Below are 25,356 nucleotides of genomic sequence, written 5' to 3' on the forward strand. Positions count from 1 at the left end.
ATTATATTACTGTATATTATATACATCTTCATTATATTACTGTATATTATATACATCTTCATTATATTACTGTATATTATATACATCTTCATTATATTACTGTATATTATATACATCTTCATTATATTACTGTATATTATATACATCTTCATTATATTACTGTATATTATATACATCTTCATTATATTACTGTATATTATATACATCTTCATTATATTACTGTATATTATATACATCTTCATTATATTACTGTATATTATATACATCTTCATTATATTACTGTATATTATATACATCTTCATTATATTACTGTATATTATATACATCTTCATTATATTACTGTATATTATATACATCTTCATTATATTACTGTATATTATATACATCTTCATTATATTACTGTATATTATATACATCTTCATTATATTACTGTATATTATATACATCTTCATTATATTACTGTATATTATATACATCTTCATTATATTACTGTATATTATATACATCTTCATTATATTACTGTATATTATATACATCTTCATTATATTACTGTATATTATATACATCTTCATTATATTACTGTATATTATATACATCTTCATTATATTACTGTATATTATATACATCTTCATTATATTACTGTATATTATATACATCTTCATTATATTACTGTATATTATATACATCTTCATTATATTACTGTATATTATATACACCTTCATTATATTACGGTATATTATATACATCTTCATTATATTACTGTATATTATATACATCTTCATTATATTACTGTATATTATATACATCTTCATTATATTACTGTATATTATTATACATCTTCATTATATTACTGTATATTATATACATCTTCATTATATTACTGTATATTATATACATCTTCATTATATTACTGTATATTATATACATCTTCATTATATTACTGTATATTATATACATCTTCATTATATTACTGTATATTATATACATCTTCATTATATTACTGTATATTATATACACCTTCATTATATTACTGTATATTATATACATCTTCATTATATTACTGTATATTATATACATCTTCATTATATTACTGTATATTATATACATCTTCATTATATTACTGTATATTATATACATCTTCATTATATTACTGTATATTATATACATCTTCATTATATTACTGTATATTATATACATCTTCATTATATTACTGTATATTATATACATCTTCATTATATTACTGTATATTATATACATCTTCATTATATTACTGTATATTATATACATCTTCATTATATTACTGTATATTATATACATCTTCATTATATTACTGTATATTATATACATCTTCATTATATTACTGTATATTATATACATCTTCATTATATTACTGTATATTATATACATCTTCATTATATTACTGTATATTATATACATCTTCATTATATTACTGTATATTATATACATCTTCATTATATTACTGTATATTATATACATCTTCATTATATTACTGTATATTATATACATCTTCATTATATTACTGTATATTATATACATCTTCATTATATTACTGTATATTATATACATCTTCATTATATTACTGTATATTATATACATCTTCATTATATTACTGTATATTATATACATCTTCATTATATTACTGTATATTATATACATCTTCATTATATTACGTATATTATATACATCTTCACTTATATTACTGTATATTATATACATCTTCATTATATTACTGTATATTATATACATCTTCATTATATTACTGTATATTATATACATCTTCATTATATTACTGTATATTATATACATCTTCATTATATTACTGTATATTATATACATCTTCATTATATTACTGTATATTATATACATCTTCATTATATTACTGTATATTATATACATCTTCATTATATTACTGTATATTATATACATCTTCATTATATTACTGTATATTATATACATCTTCATTATATTACTGTATATTATATACATCTTCATTATATTACTGTATATTATATACATCTTCATTATATTACTGTATATTATATACATCTTCATTATATTACTGTATATTATATACATCTTCATTATATTACTGTATATTATATACATCTTCATTATATTACTGTATATTATATACATCTTCATTATATTACTGTATATTATATACATCTTCATTATATTACTGTATATTATATACATCTTCATTATATTACTGTATATTATATACATCTTCATTATATTACTGTATATTATATACATCTTCATTATATTACTGTATATTATATACATCTTCATTATATTACTGTATATTATATACATCTTCATTATATTACTGTATATTATATACATCTTCATTATATTACTGTATATTATATACATCTTCATTATATTACTGTATATTATATACATCTTCATTATATTACTGTATATTATATACATCTTCATTATATTACTGTATATTATATACATCTTCATTATATTACTGTATATTATATACATCTTCATTATATTACTGTATATTATATACATCTTCATTATATTACTGTATATTATATACATCTTCATTATATTACTGTATATTATATACATCTTCATTATATTACTGTATATTATATACATCTTCATTATATTACTGTATATTATATACATCTTCATTATATTACTGTATATTATATACATCTTCATTATATTACTGTATATTATATACATCTTCATTATATTACTGTATATTATATACATCTTCATTATATTACTGTATATTATATACATCTTCATTATATTACTGTATATTATATACATCTTCATTATATTACTGTATATTATATACATCTTCATTATATTACTGTATATTATATACATCTTCATTATATTACTGTATATTATATACATCTTCATTATATTACTGTATATTATATACATCTTCATTATATTACTGTATATTATATACATCTTCATTATATTACTGTATATTATATACATCTTCATTATATTACTGTATATTATATACATCTTCATTATATTACTGTATATTATATACATCTTCATTATATTACTGTATATTATATACATCTTCATTATATTACTGTATATTATATACATCTTCATTATATTACTGTATATTATATACATCTTCATTATATTACTGTATATTATATACATCTTCATTATATTACTGTATATTATATACATCTTCATTATATTACTGTATATTATATACATCTTCATTATATTACTGTATATTATATACATCTTCATTATATTACTGTATATTATATACATCTTCATTATATTACTGTATATTATATACATCTTCATTATATTACTGTATATTATATACATCTTCATTATATTACTGTATATTATATACATCTTCATTATATTACTGTATATTATATACATCTTCATTATATTACTGTATATTATATACATCTTCATTATATTACTGTATATTATATACATCTTCATTATATTACTGTATATTATATACATCTTCATTATATTACTGTATATTATATACATCTTCATTATATTACTGTATATTATATACATCTTCATTATATTACTGTATATTATATACATCTTCATTATATTACTGTATATTATATACATCTTCATTATATTACTGTATATTATATACATCTTCATTATATTACTGTATATTATATACATCTTCATTATATTACTGTATATTATATACATCTTCATTATATTACTGTATATTATATACATCTTCATTATATTACTGTATATTATATACATCTTCATTATATTACTGTATATTATATACATCTTCATTATATTACTGTATATTATATACATCTTCATTATATTACTGTATATTATATACATCTTCATTATATTACTGTATATTATATACATCTTCATTATATTACTGTATATTATATACATCTTCATTATATTACTGTATATTATATACATCTTCATTATATTACTGTATATTATATACATCTTCATTATATTACTGTATATTATATACATCTTCATTATATTACTGTATATTATATACATCTTCATTATATTACTGTATATTATATACATCTTCATTATATTACTGTATATTATATACATCTTCATTATATTACTGTATATTATATACATCTTCATTATATTACTGTATATTATATACATCTTCATTATATTACTGTATATTATATACATCTTCATTATATTACTGTATATTATATACATCTTCATTATATTACTGTATATTATATACATCTTCATTATATTACTGTATATTATATACATCTTCATTATATTACTGTATATTATATACATCTTCATTATATTACTGTATATTATATACATCTTCATTATATTACTGTATATTATATACATCTTCATTATATTACTGTATATTATATACATCTTCATTATATTACTGTATATTATATACATCTTCATTATATTACTGTATATTATATACATCTTCATTATATTACTGTATATTATATACATCTTCATTATATTACTGTATATTATATACATCTTCATTATATTACTGTATATTATATACATCTTCATTATATTACTGTATATTATATACATCTTCATTATATTACTGTATATTATATACATCTTCATTATATTACTGTATATTATATACATCTTCATTATATTACTGTATATTATATACATCTTCATTATATTACTGTATATTATATACATCTTCATTATATTACTGTATATTATATACATCTTCATTATATTACTGTATATTATATACATCTTCATTATATTACTGTATATTATATACATCTTCATTATATTACTGTATATTATATACATCTTCATTATATTACTGTATATTATATACATCTTCATTATATTACTGTATATTATATACATCTTCATTATATTACTGTATATTATATACATCTTCATTATATTACTGTATATTATATACATCTTCATTATATTACTGTATATTATATACATCTTCATTATATTACTGTATATTATATACATCTTCATTATATTACTGTATATTATATACATCTTCATTATATTACTGTATATTATATACATCTTCATTATATTACTGTATATTATATACATCTTCATTATATTACTGTATATTATATACATCTTCATTATATTACTGTATATTATATACATCTTCATTATATTACTGTATATTATATACATCTTCATTATATTACTGTATATTATATACATCTTCATTATATTACTGTATATTATATACATCTTCATTATATTACTGTATATTATATACATCTTCATTATATTACTGTATATTATATACATCTTCATTATATTACTGTATATTATATACATCTTCATTATATTACTGTATATTATATACATCTTCATTATATTACTGTATATTATATACATCTTCATTATATTACTGTATATTATATACATCTTCATTATATTACTGTATATTATATACATCTTCATTATATTACTGTATATTATATACATCTTCATTATATTACTGTATATTATATACATCTTCATTATATTACTGTATATTATATACATCTTCATTATATTACTGTATATTATATACATCTTCATTATATTACTGTATATTATATACATCTTCATTATATTACTGTATATTATATACATCTTCATTATATTACTGTATATTATATACATCTTCATTATATTACTGTATATTATATACATCTTCATTATATTACTGTATATTATATACATCTTCATTATATTACTGTATATTATATACATCTTCATTATATTACTGTATATTATATACATCTTCATTATATTACTGTATATTATATACATCTTCATTATATTACTGTATATTATATACATCTTCATTATATTACTGTATATTATATACATCTTCATTATATTACTGTATATTATATACATCTTCATTATATTACTGTATATTATATACATCTTCATTATATTACTGTATATTATATACATCTTCCATTATATTACTGTATATTATATACATCTTCATTATATTACTGTATATTATATACATCTTCATTATATTACTGTATATTATATACATCTTCATTATATTACTGTATATTATATACATCTTCATTATATTACTGTATATTATATACATCTTCATTATATTACTGTATATTATATACATCTTCATTATATTACTGTATATTATATACATCTTCATTATATTACTGTATATTATATACATCTTCATTATATTACTGTATATTATATACATCTTCATTATATTACTGTATATTATATACATCTTCATTATATTACTGTATATTATATACATCTTCATTATATTACTGTATATTATATACATCTTCATTATATTACTGTATATTATATACATCTTCATTATATTACTGTATATTATATACATCTTCATTATATTACTGTATATTATATACATCTTCATTATATTACTGTATATTATATACATCTTCATTATATTACTGTATATTATATACATCTTCATTATATTACTGTATATTATATACATCTTCATTATATTACTGTATATTATATACATCTTCATTATATTACTGTATATTATATACATCTTCATTATATTACTGTATATTATATACATCTTCATTATATTACTGTATATTATATACATCTTCATTATATTACTGTATATTATATACATCTTCATTATATTACTGTATATTATATACATCTTCATTATATTACTGTATATTATATACATCTTCATTATATTACTGTATATTATATACATCTTCATTATATTACTGTATATTATATACATCTTCATTATATTACTGTATATTATATACATCTTCATTATATTACTGTATATTATATACATCTTCATTATATTACTGTATATTATATACATCTTCATTATATTACTGTATATTATATACATCTTCATTATATTACTGTATATTATATACATCTTCATTATATTACTGTATATTATATACATCTTCATTATATTACTGTATATTATATACATCTTCATTATATTACTGTATATTATATACATCTTCATTATATTACTGTATATTATATACATCTTCATTATATTACTGTATATTATATACATCTTCATTATATTACTGTATATTATATACATCTTCATTATATTACTGTATATTATATACATCTTCATTATATTACTGTATATACTATACATCTTCATTATATTACTGTATATTATATACACCTTCATTATATTACTGTATATTATATACATCTTCATTATATTACTGTATATTATATACATCTTCATTATATTACTGTATATTCTATACATCTTCATTATATTACTGTATATTATATACATCTTCATTATATTACTGTATATTATATACATCTTCATTATATTACTGTATATTCTATACATCTTCATTATATTACTGTATATTATATACATCTTCATTATATTACTGTATATTATATACATCTTCATTATATTACTGTATATTATATACATCTTCATTATATTACTGTATATTATATACATCTTCATTATATTACTGTATATTATATACATCTTCATTATATTACTGTATATTATATACATCTTCATTATATTACTGTATATTATATACATCTTCATTATATTACTGTATATTATATACATCTTCATTATATTACTGTATATTATATACATCTTCATTATATTACTGTATATTATATACATCTTCATTATATTACTGTATATTATATACATCTTCATTATATTACTGTATATTATATACATCTTCATTATATTACTGTATATTATATACATCTTCATTATATTACTGTATATTATATACATCTTCATTATATTACTGTATATTATATACATCTTCATTATACTACTGTATATTATATACATCTTCATTATATTACTGTATATTATATACATCTTCATTATATTACTGTATATTATATACATCTTCATTATATTACTGTATATTATATACACCTTCATTATATTACTGTATATTATATACATCTTCATTATATTACTGTATATTATATACATCTTCATTATATTACTGTATATTATATACATCTTCATTATATTACTGTATATACTATACATCTTCATTATATTACTGTATATTATATACATCTTCATTATATTACTGTATATTATATACATCTTCATTATATTACTGTATATTATATACATCTTCATTATATTACTGTATATTCTATACATCTTCATTATATTACTGTATATTCTATACATCTTCATTATATTACTGTATATTATATACATCTTCATTATATTACTGTATATTATATACATCTTCATTATTTTACTGTATATTATATACATCTTCATTATATTACTGTATATTATATACACCTTCATTATATTACTGTATATTATATACATCTTCATTATATTACTGTATATTATATACATCTTCATTATATTACTGTATATTATATACATCTTCATTATTTTACTGTATATTATATACATCTTCATTATATTACTGTATATTATATACATCTTCATTATACTACTGTATATTATATAAATCTTCATTATATTACTGTATATTCTTGCGTAGGATGTGACAGAGTAAAACAATTGTACACTCGAGGTTGTGCTAAACGACTTTTGTACCGTAGATCAGCACAGCCGCGCTAAAAAAGTAGTTTAGCACAACCTCGAGTGTACGATTCCTTTACTCATGTCACATCCTACGCAAGAATATACAGTAGCATAATGAACAACGGGGTCACCAACTTAATATTAAAACAACGAGTGACCATATATTTTCATTTGAAAACTTTGTGTGTATTCATACTATTTCATCCTTCCACGAGGATATAGTCCTCACAAAACACCCCTAGGGTTGGGCGTTGTTGACATTCAAACCGACTAGTCAATCATTTAGAATGGGATATTCACTGCTAGGGCTACTGCTGGCAGTGAAAGGTCTGGCTGGGGTGCTGAATTTAGAACATCAATCATCTTGCTCATCAAGCAGAAATACACTATAGGCTAGCTACACTTGTAGCCTACTGCCGGACCATTTTGACAGTAATACACTATAGGCTAGCTACACTTGTAGCCTACTGCCGGACCATTTTGACAGTAATACACTATAGGCTAGCTACACTTGTAGCCTACTGCCGGACCATTTTGACAGTAATACACTATAGGCTAGCTACACTTGTAGCCTACTGCCGGACCATTTTGACAGTAATACACTATAGTCTAGCTACACTTGTAGCCTACTGCCGGACCATTTTGACAGTAATACACTATAGGCTAGCTACACTTGTAGCCTACTGCCGGACCATTTTGACAGTAATACACTATAGGCTAGCTACACTTGTAGCCTACTGCCGGACCATTTTGACAGTAATACACTATAGGCTAGCTACACTTGTAGCCTACTGCCGGACCATTTTGACAGTAATACACTACAGGCTAGCTACACTTGTAGCCTACTGCCGGACCATTTTGACAGTAATACACTACAGGCTAGCTACACTTGTAGCCTACTGCCGGACCATTTTGACAGTAATACACTATAGGCTAGCTACACTTGTAGCCTACTGCCGGACCATTTTGACAGTAATACACTATAGGCTAGCTACACTTGTAGCCTACTGCCGGACCATTTTGACAGTAATACACTATAGGCTAGCTACACTTGTAGCCTACTGCCGGACCATTTTGACAGTAATACACTATAGGCTAGCTACACTTGTAGCCTACTGCCGGACCATTTTGACAGTAATACACTATAGGCTAGCTACACTTGTAGCCTACTGCCGGACCATTTTGACAGTAATACACTATAGGCTAGCTACACTTGTAGCCTACTGCCGGCCCATTTTGACAGTAATACACTATAGGCTAGCTACACTTGTAGCCTACTGCCGGACCATTTTGACAGTAATACACTATAGGCTAGCTACACTTGTAGCCTACTGCCGGACCATTTTGACAGTAATACACTATAGGCTAGCTACACTTGTAGCCTACTGCCGGACCATTTTGACAGTAATACACTATAGGCTAGCTACACTTGTAGCCTACTGCCGGACCATTTTGACAGTAATACACTATAGGCTAGCTACACTTGTAGCCTACTGCCGGCCCATTTTGACAGTAATACACTATAGGCTAGCTACACTTGTAGCCTACTGCCGGACCATTTTGACAGTAATACACTATAGGCTAGCTACACTTGTAGCCTACTGCCGGACCATTTTGACAGTAATACACTATAGGCTAGCTACACTTGTAGCCTACTGCCGGACCATTTTGACAGTAATACACTATAGGCTAGCTACACTTGTAGCCTACTGCCGGACCATTTTGACAGTAATACACTATAGGCTAGCTACACTTGTAGCCTACTGCCGGACCATTTTGACAGTAATACACTATAGGCTAGCTACACTTGTAGCCTACTGCCGGACCATTTTGACAGTAATACACTATAGGCTAGCTACACTTGTAGCCTACTGCCGGACCATTTTGACAGTAATACACTATAGGCTAGCTACACTTGTAGCCTACTGCCGGACCATTTTGACAGTAATACACTATAGGCTAGCTACACTTGTAGCCTACTGCCGGACCATTTTGACAGTAATACACTATAGGCTAGCTACACTTGTAGCCTACTGCCGGACCATTTTGACAGTAATACACTATAGGCTAGCTACACTTGTAGCCTACTGCCGGACCATTTTGACAGTAATACACTATAGGCTAGCTACACTTGTAGCCTACTGCCGGACCATTTTGACAGAAATACTCTATATGCTTCTCATCCAATCACAATGCTTGTCTTATCTCTGAGTCCTATCTTCACTAACCCTCTCTCTCCTCTCTCTCTCCTCTCCTCCCTCTCTCCAGGTACAGCAGGTGTGATCATCTCTCTGAGTCGTATCTTCACTAAGCTCCTGATCAGTAACGAGAGGATAAACACACTCATCTTCTTCCTGGTGTCCATCACCATGGAGATGCTCTGCTTCCTTCTCCACCTCATTGTCCGTCGCTCACGATTCGTCCGCTACTACACAGGCCCCACCCACCGGGGTCACGGCCAGGGGAAAGGTCATGACATCGGGTCGGAGGTCAGCGGGACGGGATACAGGGTTCACCACGACGTCACTACAGAGGAAGTAAGATTTGTAAGTCAGTCTAGACCTGGGGGGGAGAGTGGTTCTATGGGATAATCAGGGAGAGTTGTGGGATAATCAGGGAGTGTGGTTCTATGGGATAATCAGGGAGAGCAATTCTATGGGATAATCAGGGAGAGTTGTGGGATAATCAGGGACAGTGGTTCTATGGGATAATCAGGGAGAGTGGTTCTATAGGATAATCAGGGAGAGTGGTTCTATGGGATAATCAGGGAGTGTGGTTCTATGGGATAATCTGGAAGAGTGGTTCTATAGGATAATCAGGGAGAGTTGTGGGATAATCAGGGAGAGTGGTTCTATAGGATAATCAGGGAGAGTGGTTCTATAGGATAATCAGGGAGAGTTGTGGGATAATCAGGGAGAGTGGTTCTATAGGGTAATCAGGGAGAGCGGTTCTATGGGATAATCAGGGAGAGTTGTGGGATAATCAGGGAGAGTTGTGGGATAATCAGGGAGAGTGGTTCTATAGGATAATCAGGGAGAGCGGTTCTATGGGATAATCAGGGAGAGTTGTGGGATAATCAGGGAGAGTGGTTCTATGGGATAATCAGGGAGAGTGGTTCTATGGGATAATCAGGGAGAGCGGTTCTATGGGATAATCAGGGAGAGCGGTTCTATGGGATAATCAGGGAGTGTGGTTCTATTGGATAATCAGGGAGAGTGGTTATATGGGATAATCAGGGAGAGTGGTTCTATGGGATAATCAGGGAGAGTGGTTCTATGGGATAATCAGGGAGAGTGGTTCTATAGGATAATCAGGGAGAGTTGTGGGATAATCAGGGAGAGTGGTTCTATGGGATAATCAGGGAGAGTGGTTCTATGGGATAATCAGGGAGAGTGGTTCTATGGGATAATCAGGGAGTGTGGTTCTATGGGATAATCAGGGAGAGTGGTTCTATAGGATAATCAGGGAGAGTGGTTCTATGGGATAATCAGGGAGAGTGGTTCTATAGGATAATCAGGGAGATTGGTTCTATGGGATAATCAGGGAGAGTGGTTCTATGGGATAATCAGGGAGATTTGTGGGATAATCAGGGAGTGTGGTTCTGGGATGATCAGGGAGAGTTGTGGGATAATCAGGGAGAGTGGTTCTATGGGATAATCAGGGAGAGTTGTGGGATAACCAGGGAGAGTGGTTCTATGGGATAATCAGGGAGAGTTGTGGGATAATCAGGGAGTGTGGTTCTATGGGATAATCAGGGATTGTGGTTCTATGGGATAATCAGGGAGAGTTGTGGGATAATCAGGGAGAGTGGTTCTATGGGATAATCAGGGAGTGTGGTTCTATGGGATAATCAGGGAGAGTGGTTCTATAGGATAATCAGGGAGAGTTGTGGGATAATCAGGGAGAGTGGTTCTATGGGATAATCAGGGAGAGTGGTTCTATGGGATAATCAGGGAGAGTGGTTATATGGGATAATCAGGGAGTGTGGTTCTATGGGATAATCAGGGAGAGTTGTGGGATAATCAGGGACAGTGGTTCTATGGGATAATCAGGGAGTGTGGTTCTATGGGATAATCAGGGAGTGTGGTTCTATGGGATAATCTGGAAGAGTGGTTCTATAGGATAATTAGGGAGAGTTGTGGGATAATCAGGGAGAGTGGTTCTATAGGATAATCAGGGAGAGTGGTTCTATGGGATAATCAGGGAGAGTTGTGGGATAATCAGGGAGTGTGGTTCTATGGGATAATCAGGGAGAGCAGTTCTATGGGATAATCAGGGAGAGTTGTGGGATAATCAGGGACAGTGGTTCTATGGGATAATCAGGGAGTGTGGTTCTATGGGATAATCAGGGAGAGTGGTTATATAGGATAATCAGGGAGAGTGGTTCTATGGGATAATCAGGGAGTGTGGTTCTATGGGATAATCTGGAAGAGTGGTTCTATAGGATAATCAGGGAGAGTTGTGGGATAATCAGGGAGAGTGGTTCTATGGGATAATCAGGGAGAGTGGTTCTATGGGATAATCAGGGAGAGTGGTTCTATGGGATAATCAGGGAGTGTGGTTCTATGGGATAATCAGGGAGTGTGGTTCTATGGGATAATCAGGGAGAGTGGTTCTATGGGATAATCAGGGAGAGTTGTGGGATAATCAGGGAGAGTGGTTCTATGGGATAATCAGGGAGTGTGGTTCTATGGGATAATCAGGGAGAGTGGTTCTATAGGATAATCAGGGAGAGTTGTGGGATAATCAGGGAGAGTGGTTCTATAGGATAATCAGGGAGAGTGGTTCTATAGGATAATCAGGGAGAGTTGTGGGATAATCAGGGAGAGTGGTTCTATAGGGTAATCAGGGAGAGCGGTTCTATGGGATAATCAGGGAGAGTTGTGGGATAATCAGGGAGAGTTGTGGGATAATCAGGGAGAGTGGTTCTATAGGATAATCAGGGAGAGCGGTTCTATGGGATAATCAGGGAGAGTTGTGGGATAATCAGGGAGAGTGGTTCTATGGGATAATCAGGGAGAGTGGTTCTATGGGATAATCAGGGAGAGCGGTTCTATGGGATAATCAGGGAGAGCGGTTCTATGGGATAATCAGGGAGTGTGGTTCTATTGGATAATCAGGGAGAGTGGTTCTATGGGATAATCAGGGAGAGTGGTTCTATGGGATAATCAGGGAGAGTGGTTCTATGGGATAATCAGGGAGAGTGGTTCTATAGGATAATCAGGGAGAGTTGTGGGATAATCAGGAGAGTGGTTCTATGGGATAATCAGGGAGAGTGGTTCTATGGGATAATCAGGGAGAGTGGTTCCTATGGGATAATCAGGGAGTGTGGTTCTATGGGATAATCAGGGAGAGTGGTTCTATGGATAATCAGGGAGAGTGGTTCTATGGGATAATCAGGGAGAGTGGTTCTATAGGATAATCAGGGAGATTGGTTCTATGGGATAATCAGGGAGAGTGGTTCTATGGGATAATCAGGGAGATTTGTGGGATAATCAGGGAGTGTGGTTCTGGGATGATCAGGGAGAGTTGTGGGATAATCAGGGAGAGTGGTTCTATGGGATAATCAGGGAGAGTTGTGGGATAACCAGGGAGAGTGGTTCTATGGGATAATCAGGGAGAGTTGTGGGATAATCAGGGAGTGTGGTTCTATGGGATAATCAGGGATTGTGGTTCTATGGGATAATCAGGGAGAGTTGTGGGATAATCAGGGAGAGTGGTTCTATGGGATAATCAGGGAGTGTGGTTCTATGGGATAATCAGGGAGAGTGGTTCTATAGGATAATCAGGGAGAGTTGTGGGATAATCAGGGAGAGTGGTTCTATGGGATAATCAGGGAGAGTGGTTCTATGGGATAATCAGGGAGAGTGGTTATATGGGATAATCAGGGAGTGTGGTTCTATGGGATAATCAGGGAGAGTTGTGGGATAATCAGGGACAGTGGTTCTATGGGATAATCAGGGAGTGTGGTTCTATGGGATAATCAGGGAGTGTGGTTCTATGGGATAATCTGGAAGAGTGGTTCTATAGGATAATTAGGGAGAGTTGTGGGATAATCAGGGAGAGTGGTTCTATAGGATAATCAGGGAGAGTGGTTCTATGGGATAATCAGGGAGAGTTGTGGGATAATCAGGGAGTGTGGTTCTATGGGATAATCAGGGAGAGCAGTTCTATGGGATAATCAGGGAGAGTTGTGGGATAATCAGGGACAGTGGTTCTATGGGATAATCAGGGAGTGTGGTTCTATGGGATAATCAGGGAGAGTGGTTATATAGGATAATCAGGGAGAGTGGTTCTATGGGATAATCAGGGAGTGTGGTTCTATGGGATAATCTGGAAGAGTGGTTCTATAGGATAATCAGGGAGAGTTGTGGGATAATCAGGGAGAGTGGTTCTATGGGATAATCAGGGAGAGTGGTTCTATGGGATAATCAGGGAGTGTGGTTCTATGGGATAATCAGGGAGTGTGGTTCTATGGGATAATCAGGGAGAGTGGTTCTATGGGATAATCAGGGAGAGTTGTGGGATAATCAGGGAGAGTGGTTCTATGGGATAATCAGGGAGTGTGGTTCTATGGGATAATCAGGGAGAGTGGTTCTATAGGATAATCAGGGAGAGTTGTGGGATAATCAGGGAGAGTGGTTCTATGGGATAATCAGGGAGAGTGGTTATATGGGATAATCAGGGAGTGTGGTTCTATGGGATAATCAGGGAGAGTTGTGGGATAATCAGGGACAGTGGTTCTATGGGATAATCAGGGAGAGTGGTTCTATGGGATAATCAGGGAGAGTGGTGCTATAGGATAATTAGGGAGAGTGGTTCTATGGGATAATCAGGGAGTGTGGTTCTATGGGATAATCTGGAAGAGTGGTTCTATAGGATAATTAGGGAGAGTTGTGGGATAATCAGGGAGAGTGGTTCTATAGGATAATCAGGGAGAGTGGTTCTATGGGATAATCAGGGAGAGTTGTGGGATAATCAGGGAGTGTGGTTCTATGGGATAATCAGGGAGAGCAGTTCTATGGGATAATCAGGGAGAGTTGTGGGATATTCAGGGACAGTGGTTCTATGGGATAATCAGGGAGTGTGGTTCTATGGGATAATCAGGGAGAGTGGTTATATAGGATAATCAGGGAGAGTGGTTCTATGGGATAATCAGGGAGAGTGGTTCTATGGGATAATCAGGGAGAGTGGTTCTATGGGATAATCAGGGAGAGTTGTGGGATAATCAGGGAGTGTGGTTCTATGGGATAATCAGGGAGAGCAGTTCTATGGGATAATCAGGGAGAGTTGTGGGATAATCAGGGACAGTGGTTCTATGGGATAATCAGGGAGTGTGGTTCTATGGGATAATCAGGGAGAGTGGTTATATAGGATAATCAGGGAGAGTGGTTCTATGGGATAATCAGGGAGTGTGGTTCTATGGGATAATCTGGAAGAGTGGTTCTATAGGATAATCAGGGAGAGTTGTGGGATAATCAGGGAGAGTGGTTCTATGGGATAATCAGGGAGAGTGGTTCTATGGGATAATCAGGGAGAGTGGTTCTATGGGATAATCAGGGAGTGTGGTTCTATGGGATAATCAGGGAGTGTGGTTCTATGGGATAATCAGGGAGAGTGGTTCTATGGGATAATCAGGGAGAGTTGTGGGATAATCAGGGAGAGTGGTTCTATGGGATAATCAGGGAGTGTGGTTCTATGGGATAATCAGGGAGAGTGGTTCTATAGGATAATCAGGAGAGTTGTGGGATAATCAGGGAGAGTGGTTCTATGGGATAATCAGGGAGAGTGGTTATATGGGATAATCAGGGAGTGTGGTTCTATGGGATAATCAGGGAGAGTTGTGGGATAATCAGGGACAGTGGTTCTATGGGATAATCAGGGAGAGTGGTTCTATGGGATAATCAGGGAGAGTGGTGCTATAGGATAATTAGGGAGAGTGGTTCTATGGGATAATCAGGGAGTGTGGTTCTATGGGATAATCTGGAAGAGTGGTTCTATAGGATAATTAGGGAGAGTTGTGGGATAATCAGGGAGAGTGGTTCTATAGGATAATCAGGAGAGTGGTTCTATGGGATAATCAGGGAGAGTTGTGGGATAATCAGGGAGTGTGGTTCTATGGGATAATCAGGGAGAGCAGTTCTATGGGATAATCAGGGAGAGTTGTGGGATATTCAGGGACAGTGGTTCTATGGGATAATCAGGGAGTGTGGTTCTATGGGATAATCAGGGAGAGTGGTTATATAGGATAATCAGGGAGAGTGGTTCTATGGGATAATCAGGGAGAGTGGTTCTATGGGATAATCAGGGAGAGTGGTTATATGGGATAATCAGGGAGTGTGGTTCTATGGGATAATCAGGGAGAGTTGTGGGATAATCAGGGACAGTGGTTCTATGGGATAATCAGGGAGTGTGGTTCTATGGGATAATCAGGGAGTGTGGTTCTATGGGATAATCTGGAAGAGTGGTTCTATAGGATAATTAGGGAGAGTTGTGGGATAATCAGGGAGAGTGGTTCTATAGGATAATCAGGGAGAGTGGTTCTATGGGATAATCAGGGAGAGTTGTGGGATAATCAGGGAGTGTGGTTCTATGGGATAATCAGGGAGAGCAGTTCTATGGGATAATCAGGGAGAGTTGTGGGATAATCAGGGACAGTGGTTCTATGGGATAATCAGGAGTGTGGTTCTATGGGATAATCAGGGAGAGTGGTTATATAGGATAATCAGGGAGAGTGGTTCTATGGGATAATCAGGGAGTGTGGTTCTATGGGATAATCTGGAAGAGTGGTTCTATAGGATAATCAGGGAGAGTTGTGGGATAATCAGGGAGAGTGGTTCTATGGGATAATCAGGGAGAGTGGTTCTATGGGATAATCAGGGAGAGTGGTTCTATGGGATAATCAGGGAGAGTGGTTCTATGGGATAATCAGGGAGTGTGGTTCTATGGGATAATCAGGGAGAGTGGTTCTATGGGATAATCAGGGAGTGTGGTTCTATGGGATAATCAGGGAGTGTGGTTCTATGGGATAATCAGGGAGAGTGGTTCTATGGGATAATCAGGGAGAGTGGTTCTATGGGATAATGTTATGATTTACCAGTATTAGAACCCAAATGCAGACAAGTACACCAAGCCAGAGAAGGGTTAACAGGTTTATTTAAAATGTTCAATAGTCCAGGTTTCCAATAATAGGGGAAGAGCAAGTCCAGGTTACAGGGAGGGTAACAGATCCAGGTCAGGGCAGGTGTGGTACCGTAATGTCCTAGTGTCCGTGGTGAGTCCAAAAGAGAGGTCCGGTAGTGGAGAGCAGGATGGTGGTGGCAGGAGTGAAGCGGAGGCAGGAGTCAGGTTCCAAATATCTGTGGCACAGGAGAAAAAGTAAATAGAACAGGCCAAAACACAAAGAGCAAAAATAAACAGGTTGAGTCGGCAGCGAGACTAACATGGTCGTCTTGACTATGATCTGACGATGAGTGGAAAGTTTGACCGGGTCTTAAAGGCTGAGGTGATTATGGTGAATGAGCTGCAGCTGGAACCCTGACTCCCGCACACCAGACTTCACTCCTGCAATCAAGGACAGACAGAGGGGAGGGAGAGAGCAGAGAGAGAGCTACCTAGCAGCAGTAGGCCTAACAGTACCCCCTCTACGGACGCCACCTGGCGGCCGACGGGGTTTATCGGGGATGTAACCTATGAAACTCTCGGACCAGAGCAGGATCCACAATGAAGCTCCTGGGCACCCAGGAACGTTCCTCAGGACCATAACCCTCCCAATCCACCAGGTACTGGAAACCACGACCCCGGCGGCGAACATCCAGAAGTCGCCGGACAGTGTAGACGGACCCCCACCCACGATCCTGGGCGGAGGAGGGGGACGAGAGGGCGGGCACAGAGGGCTAACCGACACAGGCTTAATCTGGGAAACATGAAAGGTGGAATGAACCCGTAGGGAGGCAGGAAGCTGTAGCTTAACCGCGCAAGGGTTAACAATAGACAGTATCTTGAACGGTCCTATAAAACGAGGCGCCATCTTCTTAGACTCCACCTTCAATGGAAGGTCCCGTGACTTCAGCCATACCTCTTGACCAGGAGAGTAACCGGGAGCCTGGGACCGGTGACGGTTGGCTTGCCTCTGCATGTACGCCGAAGCTCGGGACAGAGCTACCCCTGGCCTTCCTCCAGACCTTGAAGCAGCGGCGCATGTGGGACTGCACCGAGGGTACCGCCAGTTCCCTCTCTTGAGAAGGGAACAGGGGAGGTTGATAACCCAGAGCACACAGAAAAGGAGACAAACCAGAGGAAGCGTTAGTCAAGGTGTTATGAGCATATTCCACCCAGGGGAGCATGGAGCTCCATGACCCAGGGTTAGACCCTGTGACACAGCGAAGAGCGGTCTCCATCTCCTGGTTCGCTCTCTCGGCTTGCCCGTTGGTCTGGGGGTGATATCCAGAGGACAGGCTGGATGTAATGCCCAAAGCTTTACAGAAAGCTTTCCACACCTGGGAGACAAACTGGGGACCCCTGTCAGAGACAATATCCGTGGGTAGACCATGAGAGCGGAACACATGTTCAACCAAAATATCAGCCGTCTCTCTGGCAGTGGGCAGTTTAGGTAGGGCCAAAAAATGAGCGAACTTAGAAAAACGATCAATCACCGTAAGAATTACAGTCTTTCCAGACGAGGGGGAAGTCCAGTGACAAAATCCATAGCGATATGCGACCAGGGCCGGCTGGGTATAGGTAGAGGTCGTAGATGACCAGCGCTGGCCTGGGTGGAGTTCTTACCGTGCACATACCGTACAAGCAGCAATGAAGGCTCGAGTGTCCGCCTCCATCGTGGCCCACCAGAACTTCCGTCGCACAAAGTCAAGGGTCCGCGAAACTCCAGGGTGACAGGTAAGGGGAGACGAGTGAGCCCACTGAAGTACCTGGGAGCGAGCAGACTCAGGGACAAACATCCGGTTAGGGAGGACCCCTCCCAGGGTCAGCTTGATGATGTTGAGCCTGTCTAACAATCCCTCGATGTCACATGTGACGACCGCAATACTGCAGGTAGGAGGCAAAATGGGTTCAGGGTTACTACCAGTATCAACAGCCGAATGAACACGAGACAGGGCGTCAGGCTTGACGTTGCGTGACCCAGGACGGTAAGACAGAGAAAAATTGAATCTCCCAAAAATAGTGCCCACCTGGCTTGACGGGGGTTGAGCTGCTTCGCTGACTGGAGGTAAGCCAGATTCTTATGATCCGTCCAAACGATGAAGGGTTGTTCCGCCCCCTCCAACCAATGTCGCCACTCCTCGAGAGCCAGCTTAACGGCAAGCAGTTCACGATTGCCAACATCATAATTCCTCTCTCTGCCTGAGAAAGTTTCCTTGAGAGAAAAGCACAGGGATGCAGTTTGTTATCTTCAGGAGAACGCTGTGACAACACCGCACCTACCCCAGTGTCGGATGCATCCACCTCCACGACAAACTGGCGGTCGGGGTCCGCTGCATCAGAATGGGAGCGAGGCGAAGCGATGTTTCAGTTCTTCGAACGCTGATTCGGCCCCTTCATTCCAAGCGAACGGTCGTGAGATGGAGGTGAGAGCGGTGAGTGGCGCCGCAATGCGGCTGTAGTCCTTGATGAACCTCCTATAGAAGTTCGCAAACCCCAGAAATCGTTGAAGTTGTTTGCGGGTAGAGGGGGCTGGCCAGTCCGTGACAGCAGAGATCTTAGCTGGGTCCATCCGCAACTCCCCCTGAGCGATGATGTAACCCAAAAAGAGGTCTCAGACACATGAAATTCACATTTCTCCATCTTCACAAACAGTTTGTTCTCCAACAACCTTTGCAACACCTGGCGCACATGCAGTTCATGTTCCTGGGAGGACTCTGAGACAATCAAGATATCATCCAGATAGACAAAAACAAACCGATTCAACATGTCCCGAAGGACATCATTGACTAGTGCCTGAAAAACAGCAGGGGCATTAGACAACCCCAAAAGGCATAACCAGATACTCAAAATGTCCCAAGGGTGTGTTGAAGGCAGTCTTCCATTCATCACCTTTACGAATGCGCACCAGGTGATACGCATTTCGTAGATCCAGTTTCGTAAAGATGGTAGCACCATGAAGGAGGGGAAAAGCAGAATTAATCAAAGGCAGAGAATACTTGTTCTTAATGGTGATGTTGTTAAGTCCACGGTAATCAATACAGGGTCTGAGGGTCTTATCCTTCTTAGCAACAAAAAGAATCCCGCTCCTACAGGTGACGAGAAGGACGCATAATACCTGCCGCCAAGGAGTCCCGAATGTAGTTCTCCATAGCCTCCGTCTCCGGCCGGGAGAGATTGTACAGGCGACTGCTGGGGAGCGGGGCTCCTGGCTGGAGGTCAATGGCACAGTCGTAAGGCCGGTGAGGAGGAAGAGAAGTAGCTCTGTGTTTGCAGAAAACGGATGCCAGGTCATGATACACGTCAGGAACATTAGAAAGATCCATGGACTCCAGTGGAGGTCGAGGCACAGTACTGGCAGGAGTCAGAGCAGAACACAAACAATTCACATGACAAAATGTGCTCCATGAAACAATTCTACCTGTCACCCAATCAATGTGTGGATTGTGTCTTATGAGCCAGGGGATACCAAGGACCAGAGGGGTCTGTGGGCAGTCGATAATATGGAATTGAATGTTCTCCTGATGATTTCCCGACACTCTAAGACAAACAGGAACAGTCTGATGGGTAATATGGGTCAACAATTGTCCATTCAGACCCTTAGCCTGCAGCGGACAGTCCATAGGAACAGTCTCCAAATCCATTTGTTGAGCCCACTCTCTATCCAAAAGCTTTCGTCTGCACCAGAGTCAATCAGCGCACTAACAGAGAGATTCTGGAACTGCCACTGGAGGGATGCCTGGAGCAGAATGCGGGGAGAAGAGGAAGAATCCGCTGCTCGGCTCACCAAAACTTCTCCCATTAATGATGAGCCGGCCCTTTTCCCCGGGACGAACTGGGCAGGAAGGAACGAAATGACCAGCTTCTCCACAATACAGGCAGACCCGAGCCTGAATGCGACGTGCACGCTCCTCTGAGGACAACCGTGCACGACCCACCTCCATGGCTTCGGGTTCAGTGCTCCTCGTATCGACTCGGGAAGACACGGCTTTCTCCGTAGGGAAGATGCGGGGAGGAGTTTGTTGATAACAGACAGGTTGCTTGGAACTAACACTCCTCTCCCGGCGGCGCTCCCGAATCCGATTATCCAACCTGATGGTGAGTGAAATAAGATTATCCAGCGAGGCGATTCATCATATGACACCAATTCATCTTTTAAAGTCTCAGACAAAGCATTGATGAACACTCCTTGTAATGCCTCGTCATTCCAACCACTCACTGCTGCTAAAGTCCGAAACTCCACTGCCATCTCCGCCACACTGCGAGCCCCCTGCCGAAGAGAAAACAACCGTTTCGCAGCCTCCTTGCCTCGCACGGGGTGGTCAAAAACCTTCCTCATCTCAGTGGTGAAGGCAACGTAAGCGTTGCAAATGTCCGACTGACTCTCCCAGACCGCGGATCCCCAGGCACGAGCGGAACCGCTAGTAGAGTTGATAAGGTAGGCAATACGGGCTCTTTCTGAGGCGTAGGTGAGGGGCTGTTGTTCAAACACTAACGAGCATTGAGTCAAAAAATCGCCACAGGTTCCCATGTTCCCGTCATAGCGCTCTGGAGCAGGAACAAAAGGCTCTCTGATCTGGGCTGAAGGGGTAGTAAGGGCAGACACTTGATTGGTGAGTAATTGAACCTGATTAAGCAGCACCTGACTGTCCTCAGCAATCGTTTTAAACAGGGTATCATGTTGGCCAAGTAAAATGCCCTGATTGGCTATGGCAGTCCAAATTTGAGTGCACTCTGGGGTGGTATCCAAGCTACTGTCTGCTGGGTTCATGATGGTCAGATCATACTGTTATGATTTACCAGTATTAGAACCCAAATGCAGACAAGTACACCAAGCCAGAGAAGGGTTAACAGGTTTATTTAAAATGTTCAATAGTCCAGGTTTCCAATAATAGGGGAAGAGCAAGTCCAGGTTACAGGGAGGGTAACAGATCCAGGTCAGGGCAGGTGTGGTACCGTAATGTCCTAGTGTCCGTGGTGAGTCCAAAAGAGAGGTCCGGTAGTGGAGAGCAGGATGGTGGTGGCAGGAGTGAAGCGGAGGCAGGAGTCAGGTTCCAAATATCTGTGGCACAGGAGAAAAAGTAAATAGAACAGGCCAAAACACAAAGAGCAAAAATAAACAGGTTGAGTCGGCAGCGAGACTAACATGGTCGTCTTGACTATGATCTGACGATGAGTGGAAAGTTTGACCGGGTCTTAAAGGCTGAGGTGATTATGGTGAATGAGCTGCAGCTGGAACCCTGACTCCCGCACACCAGACTTCACTCCTGCAATCAAGGACAGACAGAGGGGAGGGAGAGAGCAGAGAGAGAGCTACCTAGCAGCAGTAGGCCTAACAGATAATCAGGGAGAGTGGTTCTATAGGATAATCAGGGAGAGTTGTTCTATGGGATAATCAGGGAGAGTGGTTCTATGGGATAATCAGGGAGTGTGGTTCTATGGGATAATCAGGGAGAGTGGTTCCATGGGATAATCAGGGAGTGTGGTTCTATGGGATAATCAGGGAGAGTGGTTCTATGGGATAATCAGGGAGAGTGGTTCTATGGGATAATCAGGGAGAGTGGTTCTATGGGATAATCAGGGAGAGTGGTTCTATAGGATAATCAGGGAGAGTTGTTCTTCTGGCCTGTAGCACTGCTGCTAATCAACTAATGGAGCAGTAAGAGAGAGAGAGGGGGGTGTGGCAGAGAGAGGTGGGTGTGGTAGAGAGAGAGGGGGGTGTGGTAAAGAGAGAGGGGGTGTGGTAGAGAGAGGGGGTGTGGTTGTATGGGTCTATTATTGCTGGACATTTGGCTTATTGCCACATGCATCACTGTGACTAGATCTCCTACATACTGGAACAAGCTTACGTCAACCTGATGAACACACACACACACACACACACACACAGACTGACACACACACAGACTGACACACACACACAGACTGACACACACACACAGACTGACACACACACACAGACTGACACACACACACAGCACACACACAGACTGACACACACACAGACACACACACACACACAGACTGACACACACACACAGACTGACACACACAGACTGACACACACACACAGACTGACACACACACAGACTGACACACACACACAGACTGACACACACACACTCACACACACACAGACTGGACACACACACACACACACACACACAGACTGACACACACACAGACTGACACACACACACACAGACTGACACACACACAGACTGACACACACACACACACACACACACAGACTGACACACACACACACAGACTGACACACTCACGCAGACAGAGACACACACACAAAGACAGTCACAGACGCTTATTTCCGTCTGGAAATCAGTCCTAAATAACTACGGGACCTGGTTGACCTGACGTGTAGGGGTTAATGTGGCAAGCTGACCATTGATTATTGCAGACCAGAGGAAACCAGGAGAGGAGACAAGGAGGCTGTGGGGGGGTGGAGGCTGTGGGGGGGAGTGGAGGCTGTGGGGGAGTGGAGGCTGTGGGGGGAGTGGAGGCTGTGGGGGGGAGTGGAGGCTGTGGGGGGAGTGGAGGCTGTGGGGGAGTGGAGGCTGTGGGGGGAGTGGAGGCTGTGGGGGGGGGGAGTGGAGGCTGTGGGGGAGGAGGCTGTGGGGGGAGTGGAGGCTGTGGGGGGGAGTGGAGGCTGTGGGGGGGAGTGGAGGCTGTGGGGGGAGTGGAGGCTGTGGGGGAGTGGAGGCTGTGGGGGGAGTGGAGGCTGTGGGGGGAGTGTTAATACATGAAGTGTCTCATCTCAGGGTAACGGAGTGGTGGCGACAACGTCACCATCTGATGATGTCACAGACGAGTTCACAGGAGGGACGTACGTTCGCTTTGGAATTTCTAAAGACAAGATCCGGAGAAGCTGGCCTGGACTACGAGGTAACAACCACATCTCTCTCTCTCTCTCTCTCTCTCTCTCTCTCTCTCTCTCTCTCTCTCTCTCTCTCTCTCTCTCTCTCTCTCTCTCTCTATTCAATTTAAGGGCTTTACTGGCATGGGAAACATATGTTTACATTGCCAAAGCAAGTGAAATAGATAATAAACAAAAGTCTCACTCTCTCTACTACCGCCCCTCTCTCTCAATTCAATTTAAAACTTTTTTTTCAATTTTCTCCAGGTTCATCTCTCTGTAGGTGATGGCTTTGTTATGGAAGGTTTGGGAATCGCTTCCTTTCAGGTGGTTGTAGAATTTAACGGCTCTTTTCTGGATTTTGATAATTAGCGGGTATCGGCCTAATTCTGCTCTGCATGCATTATTTGGTGTTTTACGTTGTACACTGAGGATATTTTTGCAGAATTCTGCATGCAGAGTCTCAATTTGGTGTTTGTCCCATTTTGTGAATTATTGGTTGGTGAGTGGACCCCAGACCTCACAACCATAAAGGGCAATGGGTTCTATAACTGATTCAAGTATTTTTAGCCAGATCCTAATTGGTATGTCGAATTTTATGTTATTTTTGATGGCATAGAAGGCCCTTCTTGCCTTGTCTCTCAGATCGTTCACAGCTTTGTGGAAGTTACCTGTGGCGCTGATGTTTAGGCCGAGGTATGTATAGTTTTTTGTGTGCTCTAGGGCAATG

General features: G+C 37.5%; 1 protein-coding gene across 1 annotated transcript in view; it reads left to right on the forward strand.

Annotated features, from left to right (window-relative positions):
* slc29a4a (solute carrier family 29 member 4a) overlaps positions 1–25,356 on the forward strand; it is a 68,037-nt gene that overhangs the window by 29,848 nt on the left and 12,833 nt on the right. The window contains exons 7-8 of the mRNA XM_045215295.1: positions 10,862–11,130; positions 24,532–24,655. Coding sequence (XP_045071230.1) covers positions 10,862–11,130; positions 24,532–24,655 — 393 coding nt within the window. The remainder of the gene's footprint in view (positions 1–10,861; positions 11,131–24,531; positions 24,656–25,356) is intronic.

The sequence above is a fragment of the Coregonus clupeaformis genome, unplaced genomic scaffold (assembly GCF_020615455.1).
Source record: "Coregonus clupeaformis isolate EN_2021a unplaced genomic scaffold, ASM2061545v1 scaf0418, whole genome shotgun sequence".
Classification (NCBI taxonomy): Eukaryota; Metazoa; Chordata; class Actinopteri; order Salmoniformes; family Salmonidae; genus Coregonus; species Coregonus clupeaformis.